The sequence below is a fragment of the Typopeltis vanoorti genome, chromosome 9, assembly GCF_054136105.1.
Source record: "Typopeltis vanoorti isolate ZY-2024b chromosome 9, IOZ_Tvanoo_1.0, whole genome shotgun sequence".
Classification (NCBI taxonomy): Eukaryota; Metazoa; Arthropoda; class Arachnida; order Uropygi; family Thelyphonidae; genus Typopeltis; species Typopeltis vanoorti.
In genome coordinates, this window is record NC_143557.1 from 42,144,390 (window position 1) to 42,159,818 (window position 15,429).

The following is a 15,429-nucleotide window of genomic DNA, read 5'->3' on the forward strand; positions in this document are numbered from 1 at the left end:
AAATTTGAAGAAAATATTCAAGATCAGAAGACTTCAAAAAATGATCTAGATATAGGAAGAGCGAATAATTACAGTTTGAAAAAGGAAAATTTAGTTCAGTTTATTTTAAAGCATTTCAATAAAAAAAAATATTCGACACATTTATGCCTAAATTAGATAACCAACTCTTTGTATACCAAACTGTCATTTCTGCAAGAAATTAAGTCATTTGTTCCCCTGATAGCTATTGCCGCGTATTTAATTAAAAAGCATCAAGCAGTGATTAATGTTCGCTATTTATTATTAATTTCAAGCTCTTGCTACTAATTTTAACCTCGAACATTATTATGAATAGAGGATATAAAGTAATTAATAGTCCGAGGTTTAGTTTGTATACTTCATTAGAAGTGATTGATTCGACCATGCTAATGATGGTGTACACTTGCCACTTAACAGCCAACAAAGAATAAAAATTACTGTGTTTTTTTCGTTTAAAGAATGTTGTCAAATAACAATATTTAGAGCGTGAAATTCTAAACAAATAAGCACGCATGAAGGCCGGTATCACGTGATGCATCCATTGTGATGTCACATTTTTAGACATTGTTAGACGAATCTCGATTTTGAAATAGCCAATCAACTTTGGAATGTGATAACATTAAATTACTAATGAGTTTAACAGTAATTGACTCTATGCCAAGTTTATTTAATTTGTCTTGCTGTAGTGCAGGTGTGTGTGTGATTTGAAAGAAATATCGTACACTTGTCTTTCAACGATTGTCAAGAGCTTTATTTCAATCGTTGCAAGGTTTCAAGGAGACACCAGACACTACTACAACACAATGGCCAAGTAAACTAGTCGTAAAGAAGTCACTTGCGCGTATAAATAGAAGACGATGACTAACAGGGAGGACACACACAGAGAAAAATTACAGCCGATCGGACTTTTTGCAGGCTGAAAACATCAAAGGACTAAAAATGTTACTGTCGGCCGTGGTTTACCTTCAGGCGCGAACTCGCGATGCACCGAACACGTGACTACGGATAAAGGAAGAATAAACTTTGCGTTGTTAAAAAGGGAAAAAAAAAAAAGTTTTTTTTTCTTTCATATTCTGTCTACCTTCATAATTGAAGTGTTTTTTTCCCCATCAGTGCGCATGACCGAGAATCGCTGACTTGAAAGAATATTTATTATAGTATGCAGCTATTGCGTCGTTTTTTTTTTTTAAATGAATATTTATATGCGTTCATATATTTTTCTGTACCGTAAGTCCAATTCGAAATAATATCTGCTTTTTTTAAGACTCCTTTAAAATTATGTCGTTTATTGAACCATTTCGGTGAAAGATAAACAAAAAAAATCATGTATTCTCTGTGTAATATTACGCTAAATGTACATACAAAAATCAAGTGCTGCTTGCCGAAAAATCCGCACTTCTCTCCTATGTAAATATTATTACTCTGGAGTCGTTAATTTTCATCATCATGGATACAATAGTAACTGGTGGGATCATGGTTTCAACAATTCTAAGGTCTACATTGTCCAGATGTCGAAATAATTTAAAGGTTATCAGTTGTTATTTATGTATATTTAATTCCATTACTTCAGTAAGCTACACTTAAAACGTATAAGTCCTTCTGAAATTGTATTGTAAAGAGTAACAAATTATGTGATATACTTTAATTTTATCTGCATGTTATATACTCTTAACAAAAACTAGGCTTAAGAACACTTCAATGTCGCTCATTATGTGAATTACGTTTGGCTGCATAGCTGTTATTAAACCGATTTTTCTGGTAAGATGGAAGACATCACTCGGAACTGCAGTGAAGGTAAACTATAGCCGACTGAGGTGGAAGAACCTAAAAACCAAAAGAAAAGGAACATCACTAAACATTCACGCACACACTGCCAACAATTTTGGACATCACCACACACACACATGCTCTCTCTCTCGCGCGCGCGCACACACACATACGCACGCACACACATGCACTGCCACATACATACATAACAAAATATGACACGCATGCAAACGTTATTCTATAAACCCGTACACACTAGTTTCTGAAAAGAACGGGGGGTGGTGAGATGAAGAGCCAAGCCATAGCTATTTAGGGATTTTTTGAAAGACCTCGGTAGGAAATATCTTCTCTTTCTTGGATATAATCGTTCGAAAAACTGTAGAACACGGAGAATTTTGGAAGTGACTTCGACAGAAGACGATGAGATATGAAGTGGTGGTGCTTGCATATATAGGGAGAGAGAGAGAGAAAGAGTTCAAAAAAAGGTCCAGTTATACAGACACATTTGTTTTTCTAGGAAAGGGAAGAAGGGGTGATTCTCCCACGAGGCTCAGGATCCAGTTCCTTCCATTGTCTGCTCAAACAGCCTGAAGAAAGGAACAAAACTTTGCATTACAAAGAAAATGCACATCATCCGGGACACGGGGCTTGATCTTCGCGCACCCATCGGTCTGTTTAGGCAGGGAATCGTTCTTTTTTTTTTTTTTTTTAGCTTGGCTTCTCTCACGTGCACGCACACATACACACACACAGGGTCAATCGTCAGGAAGAGCGAATGACCGGAGCCTCGGTCGTTTCTGTAATACCCCTTTCATTTTTTTTGTCCTCCCTCAAGCGTTTTTCCCCGGCCAGGAAGAAGTGATGCGAATGGCTACATGATCAGACACTTCCCTTTCTCGGCCCAGGGGTTGTTCTTTTTATCTGGAGCGTGAATCAGAGGATCGGATCGCTCGTTTTCTTCGATGTAGTCACGAAGCCTGAAAGAAACAAAAAAAAAAGTAAATAAAAGTAGTTGATTAATAATTACTAATTAAAATAGTTTTGTTGTTGAGTAACAACAACAAAACTTTTAACGGTATAAACAAGGCTCTTAATCTCATTTTAATTTTTTTTTAATTTATTTTTATTTTTATTTATTTATTTATTTTTTTTTTTTGCGACGATAGTTTTCTACGAGGTCCAAATTTAAATTTCAACAAGCAAAACTGAATATTTAAAAAAATGTCCTTAGTCGCTATTAAAGGCACCATGAGCACAAATTAAAACGATCAATTTGTACACAATCCAATCAGAATACACGTATGAGAAGTTAGTTGCTATGGTAACATGTGCGAAAAGGAATTTACAATAAAGAAGGGGAAAAATGCAAATACAAATTGCAAATTTGTATTTGCATTTGAAAAATTGCAATTGAAAAATGCAAATTTCCATAAGATCCCGACAAATAGTCGGGATCTTATGGAAATATCGGAATCGCTGTCGTAATAAATAATGCCAATCCGAACTCAACAGTGGCGGGTGTTCAGTATTGACCCCACGATAAGTTCAAACTTCAGAGTGAGCGCTAAGCTCAATACCGGAACAGTGGCCATCGTCGTTAGAGAAATAATACTGAGGCCTTCCTGAACAGCAGGTTATTCATGTTTTCGAGACGTGGCGAAGTCTACAACGAACGAATACCCTCTCCCTCCCGCTACCGAAGTCGCGCTAGGAACATAAAAGCGAAGGAAGCGAGTCCCTTACGGAAGTAAAAGAATTTGTAATAAGTGTGGATAATTTCATGTTTCTTCTAATAATTAAATTCCGTCTGACCTTTTAATTAACCTTTCACGACAAAGACTGACATCGGCTACATATGATTTTAGTATCAAAATCCCCTTTTTTTGAGGCCTGGCACTTTTCTGGAGGAGTTTTTCACCTGGGGAGCAGTGACATCTATTGATTATACATTAGCGAACAATTTTATTAACTGGGGTTCGTAGGCTACGAAAATTTGTTTTTGTTTTTTATTTAACGCAACACATGGTGATGATATTTTTATAAGTTTTACGATCTATTCAAATTGCAAAATGCCCTCGTCATTTTTTCAGTTTTTGGACGAGTGATTGTCCTAAAGCGAAACGGGATTCAGTCTGATTATATCCAACATTGACCTGTTCTGTTAAGTCTCTCGGCGGGGGGGGGGGGGAATCCTTCTCTTCGTTATGGAAGGGATGATCATCTTGTAGTAAGATTGAACAGATTGATTGTGGGAGTTCTCCGAAGATTCTTACGGTTATCTTATCCGCACAGTATTCTTAACCGTTAGTCAGTGACAAAAGAACTCATTACAAGAGTCCCCGGAGTTGTGTATCGTCAACAAAAGACGTCATTAAGGAGCCAACTTGGGTTGATTACGGAGTTTTTCAATTATTTGCAAGAGTTGTGCTTCTAAATAAATAAGACACAGATAATCGATTGGAAGAAGGAGAGAAACATGGTACAAATATCGTGAATTTTGAATACAGGATGCTTCTTTCTGATAAAACGCAGTTAAACTTTGTCATATTATCGTATCTGTCGATTTTATTTCCTTCCCTATTCCTTTTTATTTTTATCATTCAGTGTCTTCCTAACTGTCCTCTATTTTCTTGTTGTTCTTAGAAATTATCATAAAAGTTTTTTAAAAAAACTCATTTTCTTCTGTCGCTATTACTTTAAAATCAATTTGCAATTTTTAAAATCTCTCTCTCTCCCCGACACCTTTTTTTATTCTAGATATCGAATATATTTCTTTAGTATTTTCTCGATATGTTCCTTTTCTTACTGTATTTTACAACGTTGTAAAAGTTTTGTTAACTGATTTAAAAAAAAAATGATGGCCACTTATAAGTTCCACTACTTTTTTTTCCTCAAAGTAGTTTCTCCTTTCTTTTAAAAGAAACCTTTTCTAGTACGTTCAGTTACTATGGTAACCATCCTTCCAAGTTTTTTGTTTAAATCGAAACAAGTTTCCAAAAACCAGATATTTTTCTTTCGCACCCACGGGTTTCGATCACTTTCAGTCTTAAGTTTCGCTCTAGTAAAAGTGGTTTGAACTTTTTAAGAAAATCAAGGCGACAGTGGTGTTCTGAAGTACGCATGACCATCCATGCAGTTACTTTGTAAGAGTAAACAATATCGCAGGAGTCTTTGCAGAGCCTCTTCAACTTCAGAAAAGTATTTCTATAAATGTATCTTGTGGAGTGAGGGTTTAGAAATTAAAATTGAACATCGCAGGCCTTTACAAGCGAGGTACATTTGTCGTGTTGTATATTTGCAATTATTGGAATAGATAAGTTTTTGTCGCATACCCCTTTAATAATTCCCCACTTGATCTTACGTTGTTTGACGTCATAGCAAAACCAAGATGCTCACAATTTCTTTTATAAATTTGTCTTGGCTCACTCCACTTACGAAATCCGTTAAGAGATGTATTTAGATGTTGACAGTGTTCAAACACTTTCACCAAACTTCTTTCGTGCCCAAGTCATGTTTCCAACTCTCATCAAAAAAAAATATCGACTTAAAATTGAGCAAAACTGGAACTTCAGATGAGGAGTTAAATCTGAACATTACACGCAGGAAAAAGATGGACAGCGAGACACGTGCAGCATCAATCTTTCATCAGACGAGCAGATGGAATAGAGAGGGCCTCCATCACGCATCAAACAGACCCATTATCATTTATCATCCCTGTCCAAGTAACTCTGTAATCAGTACTACACAGAAATAAAGGCAATGACATATCTTAAAGTAATGTTCACTTCACCAGCAGAATTGAAGCTGACAGCCACCAAGGTAAATCGTATCGAGTGTCATTAGTGTCATCTCTACCAAGAGATTTTCAAATACAAAATACAGCGAACTGTGTAGATTGTCTTTGAAAAAAGTTGAATAGCTGATGATGATGAGAACCTACTGAAAGAGAAAAAAAAACATTTTGTCTTTAGATGATACAGATAAGAAATGATCATTATTAAAATGATATTTTTCCCCATTACCTTTCTTTCCAACAATAAGTTTTTATCTGTTTATAATTTTCAATGCGATGCGTGTAAACCATTAGAAAAGTCTCTCTTTAAAAACAGCATCGAGTTTCTTGAAATAATACCTTACTTTCATGTTTTTAAATGAAAAAAAGGTTAATGTAAAAATATTCATTCCTTTAATAATGAAATTCAGTGCACATTAAAGTGTTCCTCGAATTACTGCAATTAAAGTGTTCAGGATAAGATCATTTTAATGCAGTTTCTTTCCCCTAGAAGCTTCTAGATTATAATTATATGAATATTCCTCTATAATTAGTCTTTTTAATTTGTAATTTGCATTGCACTCTTTAATCTATTTATTCTCTTGCGGGAATCTCTGTTTCAGTAAAACTTTAAATAGCTAATCTTTGTGCGTTTTTTTTTTACCCTATTTTTTCATAAGGGTTGGTTTTGTGTAGTCCTGCTTAGTAAGGTTGCCATTATGTGGCAACTTTACTTGCTAATCATCAAACTATACTCGAATTTACCCTATAAAAAGTTCTTAGAACTTTTTATAGGGTAAATGATCTGAAAATCATCCAAAAAAGCATCTTGAAGATGTTAGCGAAGCCAATTGCCATATGATTTTATTCTTATCAACAAAATTAACTTAAAATGAAAAGGTTAAAATTGTAATTTAATTATTTATCTGCTACAAATATTTTAATTATTAAATAGATCAATCTAAGTATGGGCATTGTTCAGTAGTGATAGCCATGACTAGTTAACGCAACAATAATTTTATTGTTATGAATGAATATGTTTGTTGTGATGCAATAATTAACACGAAACTAACGTGTCAGAGCGAAGATCTCATCTTTGAACCAAGAGTGCACGGACAGCAACAATCAGAACTCGTAACTAAGTAAGTAGCCATAAACTGTGTGACTGGTGCGTGCACGAATTATATAAAAGATAGTGTTGCACTTTTATGACAAGTTACACTCGTAAAATCTTTTTTTAAAAGCGGCTTTTTCTGTTTGAGTGGGCTCAAACAGTTCTGCAGTGGATGTGTACTGAACTATAATACTGTATAAGATTAAACAAACAACGCTTTGCATAAAACCCGTGTGCGCGTTTTAATATTCATACTAAGAACTGTATTCTAGGAACTCTTCTACCGTACGAATTAAATATAAAATAGATTTAACACCGAATTCTTCGGTGCACAACGAAAGGCTAACGCAGCCTAACGTTAACTTGAGGAGGAAAAACGTTAAAATTTAGAGGCAGCTTAAATCCCCACGTTCTGGCGACCATCCATTTTGTCATAAAACAGATTATAGTGGCGTTCTCAAAATTTGAACGAGCTGTTGAAATATTAAATGCTAAACATTTTTCCTCTAAATCTCGAGTGTACAAGGATTTGTAAATAATTTCGAGACTTCTCTACCCTAAAAAACGTATGAAAAAAATATATGCAGTGCCGTTCACTAGTACGTTTGGTAGAAGGAAGGCAACAAACAACACTCGTGTCTTGTCGATCAGATTCCAAAACATCCAGTACACTCATAAGATACAACGTATCGGAAACAGATTTGACATCAAAATCTACATCTATGAGAAAAACTACTCCAATTCACAAAAATTTCAGATTCATACTGATACGCACGGTGTGTAAATGAAGCAGGAAAAAACTGTTACCTTGGCAACCATTTTTTTTTTTTTTTTTTTTTTTTTTTTTGCATGAACTATGTAGTGTTTAAAAATTTTCGTAACAAAAAAAGACGACAAACTGTAGGGAAGGAGTTTCTTAGCAACATACAGTGTACTAGAATGTTTCTTTACTGCTAGGTAATCTGAAAACAAAGCGTACGCAAAGTGTAATTCATCAGTCGTTCCCGAGTATCGCCTTATCTCTCCTGACTTGTATAGTTTTTCTTGTATCTTATCTCATGCGACGGACCCTTAATTCTTCCAGTTATCGGAGAAATATTGAGCCATTTATCTCCTTAATCGAATAGGAGAGAAATGTAATAAGTCTTTCGCCTTCTTCACAGGGCTTATTTCACTATTGGAAGGCTGTTAAGGCAGCGCTATATTTCTTTCTTGCTTGTCCCAAGTGTGTGTGAGAATTATCGAAAGAGAGAGACGGAGAGAAAGGTGTGCAGACAGCAAACAACAAGCTGCTGATTTACAACACCGTAAAATAGCGTTAGTTTTATTTTTTAGCTAGTAGGAAAAAACTGCACACGGGCAGCAGTAAATGAGACTAAAATATAACAACGAAGATGAAGAGAGCAGTGACAAAAAGGGAGGCTGGAAAAATTAGATATGAATAGTAGGAAGATTGAAAAAACTAGGTATATTAATAGAATGTGAGAAGAAGCTATTGTTCTGGCGATAAAGAGGAAGGTAATTCACGTTATCAGTAAATCTTGTTGGGCAAAAACGAACTGGAAAAACAAAGCCTAATTATCTAAAATAGGCAACTGAACAATTAATGATTGCTCAACTGCCTACTTGCGTGATTTTCAGACTGGAAAAAGAAGCATATGTTTGAACTTCCAGAATTAAGCGTCATATTTTCGATCTCTCAATTTTTATAGCAATTTTCATTTGAAGCTCCGTGTTAAGAAAATATTAAGAAAAATTTTATTCGCTGTACTCATTTTCTGTAAATGAAAAGAATTAGCATTACAAAGGTTTCGCTGCCTACTTAAAGATAACTCGATTAGTGATTTAGATTTTTGATCTGCTGGAGAAAATTTATCTATTAATAGTTAATATTAATAGATAAATGACAATGTTAATAGTAATTAATATTTAGTTATGATCATCTGTTTCTTTGAATCGGTCTTGATTATCGGTATAAATAAAGTTAATTTATTTTCATTTTTTTTTTTAATTTAAACGTGCGAAAATATTTGACCAATTTCTTTTAGTCGTCACAGAACTTTCTCAAATTTTATAGCTGAACCTCTTTTTATGACTGCTGTTTACAGCTAAGACATGTACGTGGGCAGTGACGCAACCGTCACAGGAACATTCATAAAATATTTACCGAAGGAAATAAACTTGAATGTCGCTAATATATTATGTACATACTTTACTGCTCGTCTCTTTGCGATATGAATAGTTAATCGCAAAAAGTCACCGTGTCTCTTTTTTTTTTTTTTTTTTTGCTTCTTTTAAACTTTGCGAACTTGAAGAAACGAGAGAAATTCGTTGTTTTGAAATCCATAAGCTTAAAACATCTGCTTCTGACATCCCGGAGGCTTCACTTAACGGACTGACCTACGATGATCTGTTCGAGTGAAAAGGCAGGTGTTCTTGCAACATCGAACTTGGTTTTGGCTTTAAATGTCACGAAAGATCAAACAGTCTTCTCCTTACTAACCGCACCCAAGTTTGTAACCACACCCCATGCATTATATATAAAATTTCGCCTTGCATCGGGCATATTCTCAAGAGCAGTTTAGAAAATAGTCAACGTGTTTTTTAGCTAACAGACAGCGCACATCAGACGGACGTGAAGCTAATTTGGTCCTTCCGATTTCTCTTTCAATCGCATCTTCTGTATTGCTCTCTGAATGCCGCCTTTGTCAGATGAGCACAGTGAAAAAGTCGCTAATCGTTGGCATCGCTCCTTAATCTCGCACAATTCTCATAAATATTTAGCTGAAAAGAAAGAAGACAACCGTCTTAAAAACTTGGGAACTTGTAAGCACACAAAAAACATCGACTTTTTCTTTCAACAACAAATGTTCTATTTTGTTTTGCGCAGACTTTGTGTCTCCTTGCGTTGTGGCGCAGATGGACGACTACTTAAATAGCCTTGCCAGTCGGAAGTGCTTTTTAATACGCTGTGGACTCAGTCGAGAGAAAACGCAAATCTCAATGACCATAAGATTATTTTGGATGATGATTTCACAGTATCCATAATAGAAGTTCGCGATGTAGACCGCTGAACCTTGCTGTACTTGCTGTTCGAAAAGATTGTTAATATTGATTTTTAATAGTTAGTGGTAACAGTCGTCCGAATAATTAACCGCAAAAGTTTTTCTTTATATATCAGGGAAGTCTCATACGGAACGAACTTAGCCCAACGAGTCAATTATTATATACATGTTGAGAAATCAGTAAACAACTTATTACCACTAAAATTAATCCATCGGATTATTTAACCCTTTAGTAGGCTATGGTTAAATCCAGTTCACATTCTCTCGCGAGTGGATTCACATAAAAAAAAAAAAAAAAAAAAGGTCAAGATAAAACAATTTTGTACGTTGCGTTTATTTTTCTAGACTTTTTTTCATAGCAAGTACGAAAATTATTTTTATTTACCGTCAACTAATAAAAAAACGACCGTATAACCCTCACTATTTCAGCGAATAATATATGTTTTTAGGAACCACCAAATAGCGATAGTTGTGTGCCCTACTCTCCTCCTTGGATACCTATGAAATCATTGATAACTTCAGGCCAGCTGTCAGTGACGGTTAGAAACAGCTACCCACAAGTTCGAAACGTTACTTAAAGCTATAACTGCCTCGGCTATGTCCATTGTAGAATAAAAGGAGTTAGAGGATTCATTTTTATAGGTTATGAACGCTGTTTTACCACGTACCAATTAGGCAGAATGCCCTTCATAAACATAAGCTTTACAAATATATCATCATAACATTAATTACGGGTATAGACCACATTAGTCTGTTCCGGTCTAATTATCCATCCAGTAGCCTTTTTTGGGGTTTACCTTGCCTTCTCTTTCCAATTGGCTTATATTTTAGTATTTGTTTAGGATGTCAGGCATTGGCCATTCGGTTTACATGTTCAATCCCATTTTTTTTTATAATTGTTTAGTTTTTCTTCTATTATTTTCTTCTATTTCTGATTTTGTTTTTAATTCTTTTAAAATGTCTTCGTTCATTTTTTTTTAATCTAATAAGGTGTATTTTGCAGTTCTTCTCATAAATCTCATTTCACTTGTTTTTATTCTTTGGTTATCTTACTTGTTTATTGCCCAAATTTCACTGCCATATTATAATGTGGGCACTCTAAAGTATTGTATAGTTTCAAGCGTGTTTCTTTTTGTACTATATTTCGATTGAGTGTTCTATTTATCAGGCCTAGAATCTGTAAAAATTTTGTTTTTACAGATTAAGACATAAAATTAAAAGTTTTTAATTTTGTCTTTTTCTCCTTCATATGATATTTCACATCCAAGATAACCGAAAGTATTTATCTGTTCTATTATTTTATTATTAATAACTATTTTACTTTAACTGGATTTTGTCCACAAAATGCCATTGTTTTAGTTTTATCAATGGAAATTTTCATTCCAAACTGTTCTACTATAATGTTTAAATTAGCGTATTTACTTTGTTATTCCGGGAAATTTCTATACCTTGATTGTTTAAGGTGTTTCACCGTATTAATATTTCATTAATGTAAATATTGAAAAGTGTTGGAGAGGGCATCCTGTCTTACTCCTTGGTTTATAGATTGTTTTTCAGACAACTTTTCATTTATTTTTTTTTTCATTATCTTTTATATATATTCAATATTGCAAGTAGTAAAATATTAGGTATATTTATTCTTTGTAATATATCAAACAGAATATATCTTTTTACTTTGTCAAATGCTTTTTCATAATCTATAAACAAAAGATGAGTTTCCAAATTAAATTCTCTTCTTTTATCTATGAGTAGTTCTAAACACAAAGCTGCATCCATTGTAGAGCGTCCTTTTCTAAATCCATTTTGACAATCTAATATTATTTTTTCACTGTATATTTTTAGTTTTTCATTAAGTATGCTGCTATATATTTTGTAGTATGTATTCAATAAACTGATAACTCTGTAGTTAGCAAGTTTTGTTTTATCCCCTTTTTTAAATATAGGCATTACTATTTGATGAAATTTTTTTTCCAGCAAATTTATACAGTTCGGAGTTTATCCCATCTTCTTCTGCTGATTTGCCATTTTTTACTTTATTTAGGTTGTCCTTTAATTCCTTCATTGTTATTATATCATTTAATGTATTTTATAAGATTTTGGTGTAATTTTTATGTTATTATTATCTGTCCAAAGATATGTGAAATAACCAAGAATTCTTTTACATCTATTTCTTTTATATCTGCATTTTAGTATTTTGTATGGACTGGGTCTTATTTTATATGTTATTTTCTAGATATGATACATATTTTTCCCAGCTTTCTCTGTGTCTCTTTGTGGTTTCTCTTTTGGCTATTGCTCGTCTTTTTTTATATTCAATTTCATCTTTTTTTTTGTTACTTAACCATCTTTTAAAAGCCAGCTTTTTATTTTCATTTATTGTTTTTATTTCATTGTCCCATATATGATATTTTTGTGTGTTCCTAGAGACTTTCATATGCTGCTGATGCGGTAATTTCTTTTATATTATTCCATTCTTTCTAGGTGTCTTCGTTTTCTTGTATTTTTTCTAAGTAGTTATTAATCCTCTGTTGGTATAAATTTCTTATACTTGAATCATTTTTGTTTCTCTAATTTGTTTCTATTTTTGTATTTTTTGTAGCCAGTTTGGTGGAAATCTTAGTTTTGCCTGTACTAAATGGTAATCTGTGTCATTTCTAGCCCTCTTCTAACTTTATCGTCTAGGAAGAGGTTTGTCTTTTTTATTTGGTATAAAGTAGTCTATTATTGATTTTTGTCCTCTTGCTCACCATGTATATTATGTATATTTTTATGTTTGTAAAATGTATTCATTATTTTTAAATTATTATATATTGTATAATCAATGATTCGCTTTCCATTTTTGTTTACTGTTGGTTTTCCAAACAGTAAACAAAAAGTTCATTCCTAGTCTGGCATTAAGATCTCCGGCTATAATTATATGATCTGTTTTATTTAATTTTTCAAATATTCCTTGTAACTCTTTGTAAAAGTAATCATTTTCTTCTTCTTTTCCTTCTTCAGGGGCATACTGCAATAACTGTTAATTATATGTACAATGAGTTATTTTTGCTTCAATTGGTTTATGGATCCAAATTATTACACCAGCTTTTGCATGTATTTGTTTGTCCACTCCACTATATTGTAGTTAGCTGTTTCTTCTGTTCCTTTAAGTTTCTTTTTTGTTTCCGTAAGAACTGCAATTTCTATATTTTCGTCATTTAAAATTTTATCTAATTCTTCTTTATGTGCTTCTAATATTCCATGGAGCCTATTTCACCACGTTTTTCTTTTTCTAAAGTTTCTTAACCTTTTCAAGTTTGCGGTCGTTTCCCATGTTTTCTGTCCGGTTTGGATTTCGTTGAGACTTGAAAGTAACATGTGTTTCCCAACGTCAAGTGACTAGCATGACGATAGGTATCCTAGTGGTGGAGCTGCCACTTTAAGACAACTAGGCTTGCCTTTTTTAGTACCTACCTTTTTTTTTACCTCCTCGCCCTCGAATTGCTCTAATATGATATACCAAGTGCGTATTGTACAAAGTAAGATCAGGTCTAGCTTGGGTATCTCGGGTTTGCCATGCCCGTACTGAGCCAGATATATATGGTATACCAAATATATAATGGTAATGGATCTATATAATTGTATAAAATTTTATATAAAAATTTTTTTCTATAAAATTTAGGTTTTAAAAAATAATTATACATGCTGCTTTTTTTTTTCACTCGAGAACAACGAATGATGGAGAAATAGCATATTTTGTTCACTGGCATTAATTGCGCTTTAGTTTTTGCATAATGAGCATCAAACTGAGTTGAAGAGTCGACTGCTTAATCCAATCTCATTTAAGCCAGTTTGAGAATATACATTAGATACGTTTTCAGCCCAAATATTTACAATACGCAAATATTTACCTCTTAACAGAACATTTAGCCCGTTTCTAAGATATATAAGAGGGAAAAAGTTATTTGATGGGGAAATAAGGATTCCTGAATTTTAATTTCTCATTTTCCAAGCTTAACAACATTCGCCTTTCCCTACTCAAATATTTATACTGACGGAGAAAGTTTTCGACCTGCTAACATCAAAGTCCAAACCTTTTTTCTGAACACCACTTCGCGCCTATACTACGTTTCATCACATTCTGTCCCGACTTTCAATCTTTCTCTCTCTCTCTATCCACGTGCGTTTAATAACATTGTCCTTGTAACTGCTCAATGCTGCGTTAACTTCCACGGGAAGCAAGCAAGCTGATATTAGATTTAGGAGTGAAAAATGGTTTGTGTGCTGTCTAAAAGAGAACACTGTAATGCGTAACATGGAAGAAATATATCTTTATCTACAGATCTAAGAAAGTTGGTCAATGCTGTTTGTAGTTTTACAGACTAAGCCAGTAAAAAAAGAAAGAAAGAAAAGAGAAAAAAATTGAAGTATCATTTAAAACCCTGGAACTAATGTATTTCTCACGTGTAAATTTTGGTAATGTTTCTTTCACAGATGGAAGTTCCCCTTTTTGTTCGTTTCATGATCCTTAACGTGAATTCTTCGAGCGGTAAGTTTTTAACAAAATGTAGTTTGTAAAGTTTTTGTTAACGTACCGTAGTAGTCATCAGTATTTTGATGTACTTGAGTAGATCAAAATATTGATGACAGCGCTCTTTAGTGATAACATTTTACTTAAATTGTTACCCATTTGTAATTAATATAAATATTCCTGCCATGGCACGCAATATTATTGTTAATAAATAACTCTACGTCGTAATTTAATGCACATTCGCAAAATTTGTACGACACCGGAAGCGAGAATACATCAATATTAAGAGTTCTACGTGGATTTGAAAGTATAATGCAATCTCTATGGTCTCCATCACTTTCAGACTGCACTTTTCCCTTAACTATTTGTTCCGTCACGTGAAAATATTGAACCAGTCAAAAGGAAAAAGTGCAAAGAAGAAAATAAAGTGACTTACAAAGATAGGCACTCTCGAATATCGTAGTGTTAAATATGTTGGAATATGACGTATTTTATAGTTAATTTTAAATTTCATTCGAATATATTAATGATGTGAAAAAGGTTTTATGGAAAAAAACTAAACATTATCAGGACTGGAGTTTGATTCATTTGTGTATTTTCTCCTCATTAAAACAATCTTTTCCTTAGCATCTTTTGAACTTGGGTTTAATTCTAAGTCATTGAGATGAGTTCTTTTTTTTTCTTCCTGAAGATAATTAAAACCTCATCCCTAATCCTAGACTTAATTGAAAGCCTTTCACTAAGCGGTATCTTTCCAGAATACACCCCCCCCACGCACCTCTTTCTCTCCTCTGAATACAGTCTCAACTTTGCAACTGAACAAAAGCGCTAAAGTGAAATCAATAGAGCTCTGCTTACCAAGAAGCCAACAATGGCGAACTATTAATGAGCGCGAGGATAATCCTCCACTGGGCTTAAATCGGGTTTCTACTCCGCTGAAACAAAAGAACTATAATTTAATGATCGGGTTTGTTACAAAGGGATTATTAAGCGTTCCTGAAGATGTATATTCTCGAATAAAGAATTCAATTATAACATAAATAAAAAATAGTAGAGAAAGCTGAGAAATTCTAGGGAACACTCTAGATATAAAGATGTGAATTGCTTTTAAAAATAACGGGAAAAAAACACTAGAAGCATTTTAAGTTTATTTTTCGGATACACCTGCACATATTAGACCCTT

General features: G+C 33.6%; 1 protein-coding gene across 1 annotated transcript in view; it reads right to left on the reverse strand.

The window, feature by feature from the left end:
* Window positions 1-742: 742 nt before the first annotated feature.
* The window catches only part of LOC150103005 (guanine nucleotide-binding protein subunit gamma-e-like), a 53,014-nt gene continuing 38,327 nt past the window's right edge, over window positions 743-15,429 (reverse strand). Inside the window, exon 2 of the mRNA XM_090397464.1 lies at window positions 743-2,762. Coding sequence (XP_090253590.1) covers window positions 2,657-2,762 — 106 coding nt within the window. The 3' untranslated portion in view covers window positions 743-2,656. The remainder of the gene's footprint in view (window positions 2,763-15,429) is intronic.